This window comes from Epinephelus lanceolatus, chromosome 16 (assembly GCF_041903045.1).
Source record: "Epinephelus lanceolatus isolate andai-2023 chromosome 16, ASM4190304v1, whole genome shotgun sequence".
In the NCBI taxonomy this organism is placed as follows: Eukaryota; Metazoa; Chordata; class Actinopteri; order Perciformes; family Serranidae; genus Epinephelus; species Epinephelus lanceolatus.
The window spans coordinates 707,676-725,841 of NC_135749.1; the positions used below are offsets into that span (position 1 = coordinate 707,676).

Here is an 18,166-nt window from a genome sequence, read left to right on the forward strand (position 1 = left end):
AATTAAAAGACAAATCTTGATCAAATATTACTCCGAGGTTTCTTACGGTAGTGCTAGAGGCCAGAGCAATGCCATCTAGAGAAACTATGTCATCAGATAAAGAGTCTCTGAGTTGTTTGGGGCCAAGAACAATAACTTCAGTTTTGTCTGAATTTAACATCAGGAAATTGGTGCTCATCCAGGTTTTTATGTCTTTAAGGCAGTTATGGAGTTTAGTTAATTGATTACTTTCTTCTGGCTTCATCGATAAATACAACTGTGTATCATCCACATAACAATGGAAGTTTATAGAGTGATTTCTAATGATGTTACCTAAAGGAAGCATATATAGAGTAAATAGGATTGGTCCGAGCACAGAACCTTGAGGAACTCCAAAACAAACTTTGGTACGTAAGGATGATTCATTATGAACGTCAACAAACTGAAAACGATCAGATAAATAAGATTTAAACCAGCTTAGTGCAGAACCTTTTAGGCCAATTAAGTGATCCAGTCTCTGCAGTAGAATTTGATGGTCAGTTGTGTCAAACGCCGCACTAAGATCTAATAAAACAAGAACAGAGACGAGTCCTTTGTCTGAAGCAATCAGAAGGTCATTTGTAATTTTAACTAGAGCTGTCTCAGTGCTATGATGCACTCTAAATCCTGACTGAAATTCCTCAAATAAATTATTATCATGGAGAAAATCACACAGCTGGTCTGCGACTACTTTCTCAAGGATCTTTGACATAAAGGGAAGATTAGATATTGGTCTATAGTTGGCTAACACCTCTGGATCCAGGGTGGGCTTTTTTAGTAGAGGTTTAATTACAGCTACCTTAAAAGACTGTGGTACATAGCCTGTTAATAAGGATATATTGATCATATCTAATATATGAGTGTTAACTAAAGGAAAGACCTCCTTAAGTAGCCTAGTTGGGATGGGGTCTAAGAGACACGTTGATGATTTAGATGAAGAAATCACTGCGGTCAATTCTTGAAGAGAAATTGGGGAGAAGCAATCTAAATATATATTAGGTCTTACAGCTGTGTTTGAGGTTAGATAGGTAGGCCTACCATCCGAGGGCAGGAGGTCATGAATTTTGCCTCTAATAGTTAGAATTTTGTCATTAAAAAAGCTCATAAAATCATTACTGCTAAGGGCTAAAGGAATACAAGGCTCAATAGAGCTTTGACTCTCAGTCAGCCTGGCTACAGTGCTGAAAAGAAACCTGGGGTTGTTCTTGTTTTCTTCTATTAATGCTGAGTAATAGTTTGCTCTGGCATTGCGGAGGCCCCTCTTATAAGTTTTGAGACTGTCTGTCCAGATTAAACGAGATTCTTCCAGTTTGGTTAATCGCCAATTCCTTTCAAATTTTCGCAATATTTGTTTTAACTTACGGGTTTGAGAGTTATACCAAGGAGCAAACTTTCTTTGCTTTTTTAACTTCTTTTTAAGAGGAGCTACAGAGTCGAGTGTTGTTCGCAGCGAGCCTACGGCGCTATCAACAAAATGATCAATTCGGGAGAGGTTAAAGTCGGTACGGGAAACCTCTGTTACTGAAGGACTTGGTATTGAATTTAACGACGAAGTAATCATTTCCTTAAATTTTGCGACAGCACTATCTGATAAACATCTATTATACTAACTATTGCTGAGTGGCGTGTAATCGGGTAAAAAGAAATCAAAAGTAATCAGATAATGATCCGATAGTGAGGGATTCTGTGGAAAGACTTTTAGGTTATCAATTTCAATTCCATACGTCAGAACTAGATCGAGGGCATGGTTAAAACAGTGAGTGGGTTCATGTACACCCTGACTGAAGCCAATGGAGTCTAATAATGAGATAAACGCGGTAGCCAGGGAGTCATTATCAACGTCGACATGAATGTTAAAATCGCCTACAATAATAACTTTATCTGATTTAAGAACTAAACTGGATAAAAACTCTGAGAATTCAGATACAAATTCAGAATACGGGCCAGGAGCACGGTACACTATAACAAATAAAAGTGGCTGCGAGGTTTTCCAGGTCGGATGTAAAAGACTAAGAACGAGGCTTTCAAATGAATTATAATCTAGTTTAGGTTTAGGGCTGATTAACAGACTAGAGTTAAAAATGGCTGCAACTCCCCCTCCTCGGCCGCTGCCTCGAGGAATGTGGGTATTATTATGACTGGGAGGAGTGGACTCATTTAGACTAACATATTCATCTGGACACAGCCAGGTTTCAGTGAGACTGAGTAAATCAATATGATTATCTGATATTAATTCGTTTACTAACACTGCTTTAGACGATAGAGACCTGATATTTAACAGTCCACATTTAATTCTCCTGTTTTGTCTTTCTGTCACAGAAGAGGTTTTAATTTTTATGAGGTTGTTATGCACAACTCCTCTTTGTTTAATTTTAGATTTAAATAATTTAGGTGGTCGGGGGACAGACACCGTTTGTATAAAACTATGAAAACTATGGCTGGGTAACTGAGCTAGAAGCTCAGAGAGGCGTTTAGGACTGCGTCTCCGAGTCCTGGTCTCAACTCTGGGTTGTCAGGGATTTAAATTACTAATAAAATTTGCCAGGTTCCTAGAAATGAGAGCAGCTCCATCCAAAGTGGGATGAATGCCGTCTCTCCTAATAAGACCAGGTTTTCCCCAGAAAGTTTGCCAATTATTAATGAAACCCACATCGTTTGCTGGACACCATCTGGACAGCCAGTGATTAAATGATGACATGCAGCTAAACATGTCATCAGTGGTCAGATTTGGGAGGGGTCCAGAGAAAACTACGGAGTCCGACATCGTTTTTGCATATTCACACACCGAGGCAATATTAATTTTAGTGACCTCCGATTGGCGTAACCGGGTGTCATTGCCGCCGACGTGAATAACAATCTTACTGAATCTATGTTTAGCCTTAGCCAGCCATAAGGAACTGGACTAAATAAATGTTACTGTGCGTTAAAAAATAAATATGAAAAAAAGTTACTATATGTTTAAATAAATACAATAAATAAAAAAATATTTTAAAAATATTAGTCACTTTAAATAATAATAATAAATAGTATTTAAAAGCTTATGTCTGTTAAAAAACAAAACAAAAAAACTAATTAATATATATGATATTGTGAAATACAAACAATTAATGTTATTACTTAGTTTATGGAATTTAATTTCTTATTGTTTTGTTTTAGATAGACACTTCTTTTGTGTAAATATGTTCGATAAATTAAAAAAAGTTCAGTTTTATGTATAATTTTACATTGAGTCAAAAAATATATTTAGAAAAGAAATTTACAAAATATAAACATTCAGCAAGTTAATTTTTAAACTCCACAATAATACTACATATTATTCTATTAATGCAACAGCTGGCATGTTTTTGTATCAAACTAAATAAAAATTCACATGAAAGTAAACTTTCTTGTTGAATTCATTCATTCATCTGATCATAAAAAAATAAAATCATCAGAAACTTTTTGAAAAACATGTAAAAATGTTTTATTGAAGCCTTTGACCTTCATTTATTCATTCATTCATATTCAATATGAATAAAAAGTTTCTGTAGCACGTCAGGATTACTAACACCAAGATAAACATCAGTACTTCCTACACTAATACCTACATAAGGCCACTAGGAATCATGGGACTGATGGGGCAGTTTAACCCCGGCGCATCATGGGAAGACTAATGGTGTAAATAAACAAGCAAACAAAAAACTAAGGAACATTAAAACAGACGGAAGAAATTTTGAATGAGAACTTGTTGAAAGTTTTTTTTCACAGTTTGTTTGTTATAGCGCTTCCTTCCTGACCTCACTGCGGCCACGCCCCCTTGTTTCCCAGAAGGCAGAGTCACAGTGAGGTCAGAGATGATAAATTAAAAATAAATAATCATTAAATATAAATAAAGAGGAGGACGGAGAGCTGCGATTGGTTCCTTCAAACCTCCAACAGATGAAACAATCTGTTGGTTCTGAACGAGAGAACCTTTGAAACATTCCCGAGTCCCGTCGTGGGATCAGGACGATCACTGAAACGGTCAATCTGATGAGAACGTTAAGAACGTCTTTGTACTGAGTTTTTATTTGCCTGAAGAACATGTTCTACCAACAAGGTTGCGTATTCTAGGGTAGCGAAGGAACAATCCACCCTACATACCCTCCGATTGGCCAGTACTTGTTGGCTCTGTTTGCATGATTGTTTAGGTTTAGGTTTAGGGTAAGAAGGTCAGGGTATGAACGTCGGGGTAAGGTCAGGGTATGAACGTCAGGGTAAGAACGTCAGGATAAGAACGTCAGGGTATGAAGGTCAGGGTAAGAAGGTCAGGGTAAAAACGTCAGGGTAAGAAGGTCAGGGTAAGAAGGTCAGGGTAAAAACGTCAGGGTAAGAAGGTCAGGGTAAGAAGGTCAGGGTAAAAACGTCAGGGTATGAAGGTCAGGGTGTGAACAGCAGGGTATGAACAGCAGGGTAAGAAGGTCAGGGTAAGAAGGTCAGGGTATGAAGGTCAGGGTAAGAAGGTCAGGGTAAGAAGGTCAGGGTGTGAAGGTCAGGGTAAGAAGGTCAGGGTAAGAAGGTCAGGGTAAGAAGGTCAGGGTAACAACGTTAGGGTAAGCAAATCAGAGGCAGAGTAAGGCGAACTATTCCTTCAATACCCTTGGATTGGCAAATTCATGAGCGTTTCACAGTGACTCATATTAGATCTAAGAACTCTACCGACCTTTAACCCCTCTCGTAGAACTCATTCCAGTAACACGTTCCTGAACACGGAACATGTTCCAGAGTCATTGATACATTCATGGATCATGTTTTATTAGCTTATAGTAACACTGTCTGGGTGTAACGGAAACACGACACATTTTCCATCTGGAACACATTCTCGTCTCTGATTGGCCACGCATTCAGTCCCGGGCTGCGTCCTGTCGGCTGATTGGCTGGCCCTTTTGGAAGGCGGAGTGGAAAAGGTTCATGAGGTCGTAGAAGCGCCGGCTCACCTGCAGGAAACAGGAAGCAGCCATTAATATTTACAGAGGAAGAAGAGCTGAGAGCATACACTGACGCTGAGGCCTCGCCCTCCTCTCACCTGTTGGGCGGTCTTGTTTCCCAGTTGGGTGGAGACCTGTCTGAAGGTTTTCTGATTGGCTCCTCTCTGCTGACAGGCTGTCAGGATGGCGCGGTCTGCCTCGCTGAAACAGGAAGAGCTCATCATTAAACTCACATTGTGGTAACGTAAAAAGTAACGTTTTGGTGTTCTTGAGGACGCACATTCACCAGATTGAGACACAAGGTCACATTGACCTTTGTTGACTAAATTCAATGAGGTTACCCATGACTCCAAGCGGAGGTTTGTGTGTTAGAGTGTGTTCATGTGTGTCCTGACCGTGTCCAGACGATGACCTTCTCTCCACTCGAGGTCATGGAGATGTTTTTGGCACAGACGGGTCGCTCCAACTCATCAGATGCCTCAGCTCTCTTCCTGTTCCCGTCAGGAGGATTCTGGGTGATGCAGTCCCTCTCTATGGTCTTTGGGCCAGTTGCTACTGGTGACGACTGGCCGTGAAGCTGCTTGAAGAATTCCCAGAATTCCTCCTGCAGGTCAGAGTGGCGTCTGAGCAGAGAGGAGATCTGAGAGGACAGAGATCAATAACTTTTCCCCCAATGTTTTAATACAAAATTTTCAGACATTTTATCGACATTTATTAAGACATTTTATTATTTTTCAAATGTTCAGTGTTTGACTTTGCAAAACTTTATTTACAAGTTTTGTTTTTTTATTTTAAGATTTTTTTGGGGCATTTTCGCCTTTATAGATAAAAAAACAAAACAAGTTGTGAGTACCTGCTCCATGTCCTCAGGTGGAGGGGTGGAGCTTGCCTGCAGCACTGACACCACATGTTGGTAGAGGGAGGAGCCTTCTCCCAGGCTCCGCCCCAGTAGCCGCAGAAACCGCCGGCTGCGTTCAAACAGCTGCTGCTCCTCCAGCTGACAGAGACATCACAGAAGAAGAGGAGGAGTTAACACAGGCTGGGTGTGTACCTGAGCACACTGTGAGGTAACAGTGATGTAACAGTGTCACCCACCAGCCCACAGCGGTGGGCCTGTCCTCGACTCAGGAAGGCAGCGAAGTCTCTGGTCAGCTGAGGCCACGGCTGCAGGACACACTTCAGTCCGTTGTACAGAACCTCTGCCGCTGCCGCCGAGGACCGATCCAACAGCTGCAGCAGCTGTTCAGAGACGCCTGGGGACACCTGCACCGCATCACACACCTGCACAGGAAACAGGAAGAACAAACACACACCTGGTTAGGTGGTAACTGATGTGTGTGATGTGTCTATCATCAGTGATGAACTTACTCTGAGCAGGTAATCCTGAGCGAACGCCTCGTCCTCACATTTCCTCTGACCTTCATCATCCTCTGAGGACTCCTCCTCCTGTGCGCATGCACACACCCACACACACACACACACACACACACACACACAAGTGTGTTACACAAGTTAACCTCATTTATGTTACACCTGTGTGTGAAACCTGCTCAATTAATATCCAAAATCTTAAAAAGGATAGTGCACCCAAAAATGAAAATTCATCCATTATCTACTCACCCATATGCCGATGGAGGCCCTGGTGAAGTTTTAGAGTCCTCACATCACTTGTGGAGATCGGCGGGGGGAGCAGCTAGCACACCTAATGGCAGACGGCGCCCCAGACTAACGTCCAAGAACACAAAATTGAATCCACAAAATATCTCCATACTGCTCATCTGTAGTGATCCAAGTGTGCTGCAGCCGCGACATAAAAAGTTGTTTCAATAAACATCATATGAACTCTGTTTTTAGCCTCATTGTAGCCTGTAGCTCTGACTGCTTCTCTGTGCTCCGCGCTCACGTGTGCGCGCTCAGGGTGATCGGTGATGCACGGTCTCTGAAGAGCAGCAGTCTCGTCAGTACTGATGTCCAGATTCTCAAGTGCAGGCATCGCCAACTCCCAGTCTGAGCAGCAAAGACTTTCCTCATCCGTTGGCATTGCTTTGCATTTGAAACAACTACACCACCAGGTTTCCAGTGCTCGACTCCGGTATTCTGCGGCTGGCTGAGGCTCATGAGCTGCGGCGGCTGCTTCGTCCAGTAGCCTGAGTTCCCTCTGTATACTCGGGCTCAAACAAATACGGCTCAACAAAGAAATGCTGTTCCTCCTCAGTTTCAAAGTCTTCAGACATGTTGGGCTGTACTTTGCTAAAAGACCGTAGTGCAAGTTATCTTTTAGCTCTGTGGTTACTGTTGTCTCTCCCTGCGGTGCACGTGTCACGTGATGTAAACACGGGTGAGCAAAGCTCATGCTTTCGCTGGTCGTAGTTGTTTCAAATGCAAAGCAATGCCAACGGATGAGGAAAGTCTTTGCTGCTCAGACTGGGAGTTGGCGATGCCTGCACTTGAGAATCTGGACATCAGTACTGACGAGACTGCTGCTCTTCAGAGACCGTGCATCACCGATCACCCTGAGCGCGCACACGTGAGCGCGGAGCACAGAGAAGCAGTCAGAGCTACAGGCTACAATGAGGCTAAAAACAGAGTTCATATGATGTTTATTGAAACAACTTTTTATGTCGGGACTTCAGCACACTTGGATCACTACGGATGAGCATGCTGAAGATATTTTGTGGATTCAATTTTGTGTTCTTAGACGTTAGTCTGGTGCGCCGTCTGCCATTAGGTGTGCTAGCTACTCCACCCGCCGATCTCCACAAGGGATGTGAGGACTCTAAAACTTCACCTGAGCCTCCATCGGCATATGGGTGAGTAGATAATGGCTGAATTATCATTTTTGGGTGCACTATCCCTTTAATAAAATGTTTATGATGCAACTTTAAAGCACAGAAGAAGAAATGATTTCTGTTTAATTAAGCCCTGAGCCTATTTTATAGGACTCTGATATTTGAGTGCTTTTGGTGTCATGGTAAAGGGAACACTTGTGAGATTTGTTAAGATGTGTAAATATCAGTATGTGTGTTATATGTGAGGAGTAGATGAAGATGGCACACAGCACAAATTAAACATTTTGAGGTCCGCCTAAAACAAAAAGCATTTTCAGGATGAGTATCAGTTTGTAATGATGCAGCTGCAGCTCTAAACCTCGATCACATCATAGTACAATATGTGAACATGAACTCTGCAAAGGTTGATTCTGATAAAGTGAAGCAGAACAATATTAGAGAGGTTTTAGTACAGAAAATTCAGGAGAGCTCTCCAAAATTCCACCATGTTTGCTTGTGATTTTTGAATGACCCTATACCCACCACAACAAGACTGACAGCACTATAAGCCAATCAGAGTCAACAGAACGCATTGTGTGGTGATGTCGGCTGCTGTGAGTGGTCATTGTTTTGGTTCCCCCAGAACCTTTTTTTCCACCCGGACTCATTTGAATGACGGACCACATCCGGTAATACGGGAACGAAACGTGAATCAACAGCAGAATACACTTTTCACGGCAAAAACAACAAGGTAAGAGAGATATTACAAATATATTTTGGTGAAAAGATTTCTGTTGTTGTTGTTCTTTGGCCTGTACTCTCTGATGGTTTGTGGTAGAGTGATTTGGTGCATATGTGTGAACACAGTGGAGTCTCTGCTTTCATTTGAGATGAACGGCGTGTGTTTTGAATGTGTGGTCGAGTTAGAGCCCAGAATATACTGAGTGGGTCGGGATATCAGTGCTGTATGGAGTTGGATTTGTTGTTTATTTAGTTGTTGTTTGAGCTGTGTTTGGGGCATGTAAAAAGGGTTTTACAGCCGTGTAGGTTCTGCTGTTTAATTTGATGTGCAGCATCACTATATTCCTCGTGATCATTGTTTCACACTGTGTTTGCAAAGTCGCTCTCAAAGTCCCCCAATTCAAGGACTTGCAGTTTTAACAGGTTTAAACTGACCTGCAGCTGGAGGATGGACTCATCTGAAGACGCCTCTCCTTCATCATCTTCATCATCATCATCATCATCATCTTCTGCTGCTGCTGCTCTGGATGGTGTCACGGTCACTTCCTGTCCACTCTCTAACTCCGCCTCCTCCTCAAGTGCCACACTTTCTGTTGAGCTGGACGAGGACTCAGAGAGCGCCAGGAGGACCTCGCTCTCCTCCTCTTCATCCCCCTCCTCCTCACTTGTCTTGATGACATCATCACCCTCCTGCATCTCCACCTGTGAGGGGGCGGGGCCTTCTGGAGGAAGAGGAGGAGTTACATCCTCTCCTTCCCTCCTCCTCACTCCTCCTCTGTTCTGGGCAGGAGGTGAAGCAGACAATGACCTCCTCCTCCTCTTCCTCCTCCTCTTCCTCAGGCTGGCGAGGGTCTTGTAGTGGTGCCTGATTCGATCTCTGGTTGTCATGCAGACGGTAGCGGTACTGATGACGTCAGGGGGGGTGTCAGTCCTGCTCAGGAGGAGGCGGCGGAGGAGAACCTGGGGAGGCCTGAGAGCTCGTGGGCAGCCCACCTGTCCGTCAGGGAGGGGGGAGGCGCCCACCTGTCTGTCAGGGAGGGGGGAGGCGCCCACCTGTTTGTCAAAGAGGGGGGAGGCGCCCACCTGTCTGTCAGGGAGGGGGGAGGCGCCCACCTGTCTGTCAGGGAGGGGGGAGGCGCCCACCTGTCCGTCAGGGAGGGGGGAGGCGCCCACCTCTCCATCAGGGAGGGGGGAGGCGCCCACCTGTCCGTCAGGGAGGGGGGAGGCGTCCACCTGTTTGTCAAAGAGGGGGGAGGCGTCCACCTGTCTGTCAGGGAGGGGGGAGGCGCCCACCTGTCCATCAGGGAGGGGGGAGGCGCCCACCTGTCCGTCAGGGAGGGGGGAGGCGCCCACCTGTTTGTCAGGGAGGGGGGCGGGGTCAGGGGGAGGAGGGGGGAGGGGCTGCTGCAGCTGCACAAAGCCGATGCGTCTGAAGTCGAGCTGTTTGGGGAGGCGGGGCGGGTACTTGGTGCCAGGAGGGAAGCTGTAGATTTGGGACGCAGAGCGCCGGAGGGTCATGTGACTCTGGCGGGCACCACCTGACCTGCAGGGGAGCAGGGCCTCTGGGGCGGAGCCAGAGGGGCTGTTGTAGTCTCTGATGGTCGGGTAGATGACAGGAAGGCTCCTCTGTGGGGGAGGGGGGGGGACAGATTTATTTATTACAACCTTCGATTACTAAATTCTGAAAAAAAAAACAAAAACAAAAAAAAAAAAAAACAGACAGGATCACAGTGACCTTGACCTTTGACCTATGACCATTAAAATCAAATCAGTTAATTGTTGAATCCAGGTGGACGTTTGTGCCAAATCTGAAGACATTCCCTCAGGTGTTCTTGAGACGTGTGCACGAAATGCCTCCAGTCAGCTATTGTTGGTGTGAAGGTGTGAGAGCACAACAGGAAGTTACCAGCAGCCACAGGGGCATTGACTCCTCCTCCCTCTCCACTGGGGGGCGCTGCTCTGACGGCTCCACCGGCCGGCACGCTACCATCATTGGCCACAACACCCGCTGGTACCTGAAGGCCTGCAGAGACACACACACCTGTGAGTCTGACACACGGTCACATGACATCAGCTGGAGGTTGTTGTCCTCAGTACGTTACCTTGACAATGTTGTCAGGGGAACCAGGTCTGCAGCACTGCAGGATCCTCCGCCTCACCTGGACCAGAGTCTTCCTCAGCAGGAACTGAGACACCAGCTTCGTCGGGTCACATGACCCCTCCATGTTTCTGAGGCCGAGGACCAGGAGGCTGATGAGACAACGTGACACCTTTTACGTTACCACAGCTACACGTCTACTGGCATTCGCCGCGTTTCCCAGTTAAGATCGATCTTAAGACTTAAGGGCACAGTTAAGAACGTCTTAGCTAAGAAGAGTTGCTAAGATAAGAGTGTTTCCCAGATGAGTTCTTAAGGCCCTTCTTAGGATCGCTCTTTAAGAAGTTTTTAACAGGAGCTGGACACTACCGCAGTGCTGAAACTAAATCAATTGATGTCAAGCACATCGATCACCCACCACTTCATCAGCGCGTAAGTCACTCACAGCGCTGCTACCTAACGCACTAATTCCCTGCTGCTCGTGTGTATGTATGTTCTAATAATTCTAATGAAAAACTAAGATGATAAATATTTGTTAATGACCTATTGTCATGACGAAAACAAGACTACGACTAAATAAGAAGTAGCCTTGGTAAGAGAATCATGAGGACATATTTTATATTTATATGAAAGACGGATGAATGGACAAATGAACTTAAGGACCTGCATTGTGTCCTACTTGCATTCATCAACGCTGTGTCTCTGCTAATGATCATCTTAACGAGACCAGTTCACGGAAGGACAAAACTGACAGATTTATGGACTATATCAATCTCCACTGAGAATTAGACAACACCCCGGGTATAAACTGTGAAAACACACAGGCAGCACGCTGACAGTTGTAAAAGAGTTAATGTGACATGTATGTGCAGATGTGTGAAAACACACAGCTGCTACCCAGCGCACTAATTCCCTGCTGCGCGTGTGTGTAATTACAGGTAACAGGTGTATCCAAGTAGCAATCACACCCATTTACGCACAGCAATTGGTTAATGCAGATATAAAATGACCTGTGGGTATAGGTGCACACATTTAGACAGAGGCGCAAGCAGGCCAAGCGGTCACCTGCATTCACCCCAGAGGAGATGACCATCCTGGTGGATGAAGTATGGCAGCAGCGGGACACACTCTTTGGCAGAACAAAAGGCAAAAAAAAAAAAATTAGTGGCCAAGAACCACATTTGGCACGCCATCGCCCAAACAATGGCTCCCTCCAGCCCCTGCAGCCTGCGAGACTGGTTGGCAGTGAGAGAGAAGTGGCAGGAGTTTCAGAGCCAAACGAAAAATAGGGCTGCAAGTGGCAGGCGAGAGAGCCAGGGCACAGGTGGTGATGGACCTGGTGACACTACCCTCACCCCTGACGAGGAGAGGGTCATGTCAATAATTGGCAAGACTGCCTCTGAGGGCATCGAGGGGGGGATAGGTGTCCTACGGGAACATGTTTGATGTGGCAACGCCTTTATGTAGAGTAGCAGGTGGAGCGTCCCTTGATGAGGTTCCAGCTGAGCTCAGTTACACCTGTCAGTTGCCTGATATCTGAATGTCGCAGGTTTGGAGGGTGGATGTGTTTCTGTTGAGCCCTGACACATTTTTGTGGTAAACTACCTGATACGTGCATGCATATGTGGGATATGTGCGGACAAGTTATGATAAATGATAGTCATGACGATTCATTTTATTTGTGTGCCTGATGTGCACAGCACATACAGGAACACACTTGTTATTCCTCATTCTTATCTTTCTTATTATTATTATTTTTCCGCCAGATTTCGGTGCGTAACTTGTGAAATTTGTTATTTTCTGTCACCAATTAATGCTCAACAACATAAATCTTAAGTATGAAATAGATCAAAATATATACGGTGCACACTGTTTTAACGTCTCCTTGCTTAGTGTAATATTAATGTGCCTGACGTGGCTAAATCTGTGAGCGTTTGGTCGCTAAGAAGACTGTTAAGAGTGGGTCAGCTCGATCTTACAACTCCTTCTTAGTGAAAGAAAAGATCTTCTTAAGTTAAGAGCGATCTGGGAAACATGTTTTTCTTTCACAGGAGGCTTAAGAGCGTTCTTAAGAAGCTCTTAGCGCTAAGATCTTCAAAACTGGATCTGGGAAATGCGGCCATTGTGTGTGTGTGTGTGTGTGTGTGTGTGTGTGTATACCAGTCCTCAGCTGCAGTGAACGCCGCCGTCCTGCGGGGACAGTACAGAGCCGGGTCCAGGCTGGCGCAGGGCAGCAGCTCTGGGTACAGGAAGACCAGACGGGTGGCGAAGAGCCAGGCAAGTTCAGTTGGCAGGACGGGGTAACAACGCACTGTGAGAACACACAAAAACGCACACATCATTGCCACATTTACACCACGACTCATCTAAGGGTCCTTGAACGCACCACAGGGTGGAGCTGTGATGCAGTCTTCATCGTACTCACTGTGTCCTCTGGCGTCCGGAGGGTGGTGCTGCTGCTGGTGGCTGATGGGAGTCTGCTGCAGCTCCTCCAGCAGCTGCAGGGCCCCCTGCAGGTTGGAGGCTCTGAAGGCGCTGCGGAAACCGGGACGCCCTGATGACATCAGCAGCTCACCCCTCTGAGCCAACAGGTCCAACTCAAACTGAGACACAGAGGAGACATTCAGAATCGGTGTGTTCACATATGTGTGTGTGTGTGTGTGTGTGTGTGTTACCAGGAACTGTCGGGTGGTCTCAGCCTCGCTTTGTAGTCTGACCACAGGTGAGCTCAGCAGGTGGATCTGAGTCAGCAGCTGGACATGCTGAGGGACAAACACAGTATTTAATAACCTTTATGTATACGTACACTGAAATAGGTACAACCCCATCATCCCCTGGCTGCGCCTAGAGATCTTGATCCTGATCAGTGACGTGGGACAACAGCAGCAGAGAAAAAACACCCACCGAGAACGTGATTGACTTTACAGGTGGCAGGAGGCAGATGCAGCTCTCACAGGAACCAGATGGCTCGTAGCGGCGACCCTGGTACCCCCCAAAAGACGCCCGCAGTCGTAACCCTTCTCCAAGTCCACACGTAGACTGGATGGGCAAACTCCCACAACCCCCCCAGCAGCCCTGCAATGGTAAAGAGCAGGTCCACTGTTCCACTGCCAGGATGGAATCTGCATTGCTCCTCCTGAATCAGAGCTTTAACAATTGGTCGTTCCCAGCACCCTGGAGTAAACTTTACCTGGGAGGCTGAGCAGTGTGATTTGATCACCACCCTGGACTGCCACTCTGCAGGCACCGTATCGGACCTCCATGTGACACTGAAAAGGCATGTCAGCAGAGAGAGCCCAACAATGTCCAGAGCCTTCAGCATCTCAGGGTGAATCTCGAACCTCTGCAAGGGATATGGGTGAGAGTTCCCCCAAGTCTTCAGGCTTTGCCTCCTCCAAGGAGGACTTGACGGCCGTGTTCAGGAGTTCCTCAAATACCCCTTTTCCACCAAAGCAGTTCCAGTGCTGGTTCTGGGCCAGTGCTTAATTTGGAACCGGTTTTCCTGTTTCGACCGACAAAAGAACTGGCTCTGTGGCAGAAAAACTGGTTCCAGAGTGGCACCAGTTCTTTGCTGGACTAGAAGAAAGAACCAATACGTCACAGGGAAGGGGGCGGGGTTATTGAGCTGCTCAGCCACTGCAATGAATGCTGGAGGCGATGGTGGACGAAAGCGCAAATGGACCCCGGTAAGTTTGTTTTCGAACATTTTCGCCTTGCACATAGTTGTTTAGTGTTACCAGTTTCTTCAGATAACAGCTGTGTCCCAATTTAGGCCCGCGTCCCTCGGAGGATGTGGCGCTAAATTGGGACACAGCTGTTGTATGTGATGTCTGCTCGGGTTAATGTTAACTGATCAACAGGTTAGCCTTGCTAACATTAGCTAACGTTAGCAAGTTACTTAGCCATGGGCTCACCTACCAGCCCCACTTTCAGTTGGCTAAACATTGTATAATGTGTAGTGGACAAGTCACTGTTTAAAGTGCTGTTTTTCATGTGGTCTACAGAGTTATCTGCCATCGAACAAGACGATGCTAACTTGGAGCTAACGTCGCTACTCCACTGCAGCTCGCCAACACCATCCAGCAGCTGAGGTCAAAGCAACACAACAAGAACCTGAATGATGCCCTGCTGCAGAAGCTGGAGACTGAGACCAGTCCAGTGGGAGCTTCATGGGAAGCTTTAGTTTTGCACATTCAGTGCACACTTGTCACTTTTATCATTAGCTTGTTTTTTGTATTTAAATTAAAAAAAAAATCTAAAGAGACATGTCTGCTTCTGTATGTTTTCACTTAATGATGTACAATTTAACTGTGTAATAAGTTCAAGTAAAGCTAGTAAAAACAAGTCAAGACCTCAACAGGTTACCCATTTATGAAGATGCTTTTCACAGATGTCTTCAGTCACTGTGTTTATAAAGAAATGAGAACATGACAGTCACAATCATTTCTATGAATTTATTAAACTGAAGGATGAAACAATATTGGTGACATGAAGTAGTCCAGCAAACACAGGTAAAAGGAGTCAGGTAAGCAGCAACAAAACAGCAAAAACAATGGAGAGTAGCAGCCATAACATGTGCAGCATACACAACCAGAACTAAATATAACAAACATTTGAATGGCAGGTTTTTAGGAGGCACCTTCACCGTCCTGTCAATCTCCCAAAACCCATTTCCACAACCGACCGTGCACTGCTTAATCTGTAGTTATAGGTGTGTTGTTCAGGGGTCAATCTGCCAGTGTCCGCAAAGTGCTTCATGAGCCAGCTCTGCATGGGGTAGGACAAAAATGTATAGGTAAATAAGCATGTTGAGTGGAGAGTGATCAATACTACAATTAATAGCTACGTATCCTCTTTTGTCCAGCTGAAACTACAATAAGCCCTCAGTTGTCTAAATAAGTACACAACACATAACGTTACACATTTGCATTGTGTATTAGCTGTGCTCTGCCAACTAACGTTAGCTTACAACAAAGGCTAACATAACAATCTCACGTTCAGTGTTAGTAAGAGACAAACCGTGTTAGGTTATTACCTGTCTTCTGGAACGTGATTGCTGTCCATACAAATCTTGTCGAGCAGCACAAATACGATGTATCTGCCGTGTTTGGCTGCCGATGAGGCCTCGTAGCTCCAGGAGTAACAGCTGCACAAGTACGTGGTCCGCCGTTGTTGTTGTTGTTGTTGTTGTTCTACGTAACTGATGTATACAGTGACGCAACGACGTGGCACCCTAACCACCTCGAGCTGTGGAAAAGCACATTGGTTCTCAGCTGGTTCGCAAGTTGAACCAACTGAGAACCAGCACCAGCACTGGAACTGCTTTGCTGGAAAGGGGGTAAAAGTGCTCCTTCCACTGCTCAACGATGTCCCCAGTTCAGGTTGGGTCAAGCCAATATATACACACATATATACATACATAAACACACACACACACACACACACGTATATATGTATACATACATATGCAAACAGTATTAGTATACATATATAATAGTGGTACGTACCTGTTGTAGCTGCTGCTGGAGGCGGGCCCTCTGCGGTCCTCCCAGCTTCAGTGTGTACGGCTCTGGACTGTGTGTGTGTGTGTTACACAGTGTGTGTGTCTGCTGTCTCTTCCTGATGGATGCAAGCTGCTGCTTCACCGTACGCAGCTCTGTGACTGGTCCGTCTCCGTCTGGTCCTCTGTGATGGAAGCAGAGAGGGTCAGTGGGTCATGTCTGATTGTGGTCGTGTGTGTTATGGTGTGTGTTACACACGTGTGGTGCAGCTCCTCAGCTGTGTGCGTTTGAACAGAGTGAGGCTCCTCCTGTGGCTCCTCCTCTTCATGGCCGTCATCTTCCACTTCCTGTCCCGCCAGATCTTCTTTCAGCTAAGACAAATGCATAGATAGCATGTAAATGCTACAGCGTAGGCCACATGTAAAGACTACAGCGTAGGCCACATGTAAAGACTACAGCGTAGGCCACATGTAAAGACTACAGCGTAGGCCACATGTAAAGACTACAGCGTAGGCCACATGTAAAGACTACAGCGTAGGCCTCATGTAAAGGCTACAGCGTAGGCCACATGTAAAGACTACAGCGTAGGCCACATGTAAAGGCTACAGCGTAGGCCACATGTAAAGACTACAGCGTAGGCCTCATGTAAAGGCTACAGCGTAGGCCACATGTAAAGGCTACAGCGTAGGCCACATGTAAAGACTACAGCGTAGGCCACATGTAAAGGCTACAGCGTAGGCCACATGTAAAGGTTACAGCGTAGGCCACATGTAAAGACTACAGCGTAGGCCTCATGTAAAGGCTACAGCGTAGGCCACATGTAAAGGCTACAGCGTAGGCCTCATGTAAAGGCTACAGCGTAGGCCTCATGTAAAGGCTACAGCGTAGGCCTCATGTAAAGGCTACAGCGTAGGCCTCATGTAAAGGCTACAGCGTAGGCCACATGTAAAGGCTACAGCGTAGGCCACATGTAAAGGCTACAACGTAGGCCACATGTAAAGGCTACAGCGTAGGCCACATGTAAAGGCTACAACGTAGGCCACATGTAAAGACTACAGCGTAGGCCACATGTAAAGGCTACAGCGTAGGCCACATGTAAAGGCTACAACGTAGGCCACATGTAAAGGCTACAGCGTAGGCCACATGTAAAGGCTACAGCGTAGGCCACATGTAAAGGCTACAGCGTAGGCCACATGTAAAGACTACAGCGTAGGCCACATGTAAAGACTACAGCGTAGGCCACATGTAAAGGCTACAGCGTAGGCCACATGTAAAGACTACAGCGTAGGCCACATGTAAAGGCTACAGCGTAGGCCACATGTAAAGGTTACAGCGTAGGCCACATGTAAAGACTACAGCGTAGGCCTCATGTAAAGGCTACAGCGTAGGCCACATGTAAAGGCTACAGCGTAGGCCTCATGTAAAGGCTACAGCGTAGGCCTCATGTAAAGGCTACAGCGTAGGCCTCATGTAAAGGCTACAGCGTAGGCCTCATGTAAAGGCTACAGCGTAGGCCACATGTAAAGGCTACAGCGTAGGCCACATGTAAAGGCTACAGCGTAGGCCACATGTAAAGGCTACAGCGTAGGCCACATGTAAAGGCTACAGCGTAGGCCTCATGTAAAGGCTACAGCGTAGGCCTCATGTAAAGGCTACAGCGTAGGCCACATGTAAAGGCTACAGCGTAGGCCACATGTAAAGGCTACAGCGTAGGCCTCATGTAAAGGCTACAGCGTAGGCCACATGTAAAGGCTACAGCGTAGGCCACATGTAAAGGTTACAGCGTAGGCCACATGTAAAGGCTACAGCGTAGGCCACATGTAAAGGCTACAGCGTAGGCCACATGTAAAGGCTACAGCGTAGGCCACATGTAAAGGCTACAACGTAGGCCACATGTAAAGGCTACAGCGTAGGCCACATGTAAAGGCTACAACGTAGGCCACATGTAAAGACTACAGCATAGGCCACATGTAAAGGCTACAGCGTAGGCCACATGTAAAGGCTACAACGTAGGCCACATGTAAAGGCTACAGCGTAGGCCACATGTAAAGGCTACAGCGTAGGCCACATGTAAAGGCTACAGCGTAGGCCACA

At 46.1% G+C, this 18,166-nt stretch overlaps 1 protein-coding gene across 6 annotated transcripts in view; it reads right to left on the bottom strand.

The window, feature by feature from the left end:
* Window positions 1-3,456: 3,456 nt before the first annotated feature.
* gon4la (gon-4 like a) overlaps window positions 3,457-18,166 on the bottom strand; it is a 34,691-nt gene continuing 19,981 nt past the window's right edge. For 4 of the 6 annotated variants that reach the window (XM_033637782.2, XM_033637781.2, XM_033637780.2 and 1 more), the window contains 16 exons: window positions 16,331-16,443; window positions 16,079-16,256; window positions 13,762-13,914; window positions 13,476-13,646; window positions 13,247-13,333; window positions 12,997-13,174; window positions 12,732-12,882; window positions 10,576-10,723; window positions 10,380-10,496; window positions 8,909-10,099; window positions 6,333-6,410; window positions 6,060-6,245; window positions 5,818-5,961; window positions 5,360-5,604; window positions 5,063-5,165; window positions 3,457-4,973 (listed from right to left, as the gene is read on the bottom strand). In XM_033637782.2, the coding sequence (XP_033493673.2) occupies window positions 4,881-4,973; window positions 5,063-5,165; window positions 5,360-5,604; window positions 5,818-5,961; window positions 6,060-6,245; window positions 6,333-6,410; window positions 8,909-10,099; window positions 10,380-10,496; window positions 10,576-10,723; window positions 12,732-12,882; window positions 12,997-13,174; window positions 13,247-13,333; window positions 13,476-13,646; window positions 13,762-13,914; window positions 16,079-16,256; window positions 16,331-16,443 (3,336 nt within the window). In that variant the 3' untranslated portion in view covers window positions 3,457-4,880. The remainder of the gene's footprint in view (window positions 4,974-5,062; window positions 5,166-5,359; window positions 5,605-5,817; window positions 5,962-6,059; window positions 6,246-6,332; window positions 6,411-8,908; window positions 10,100-10,379; window positions 10,497-10,575; window positions 10,724-12,731; window positions 12,883-12,996; window positions 13,175-13,246; window positions 13,334-13,475; window positions 13,647-13,761; window positions 13,915-16,078; window positions 16,257-16,330; window positions 16,444-18,166) is intronic. The other 2 variants (XM_078175771.1, XM_033637783.2) reach the window with 2 other exon arrangements.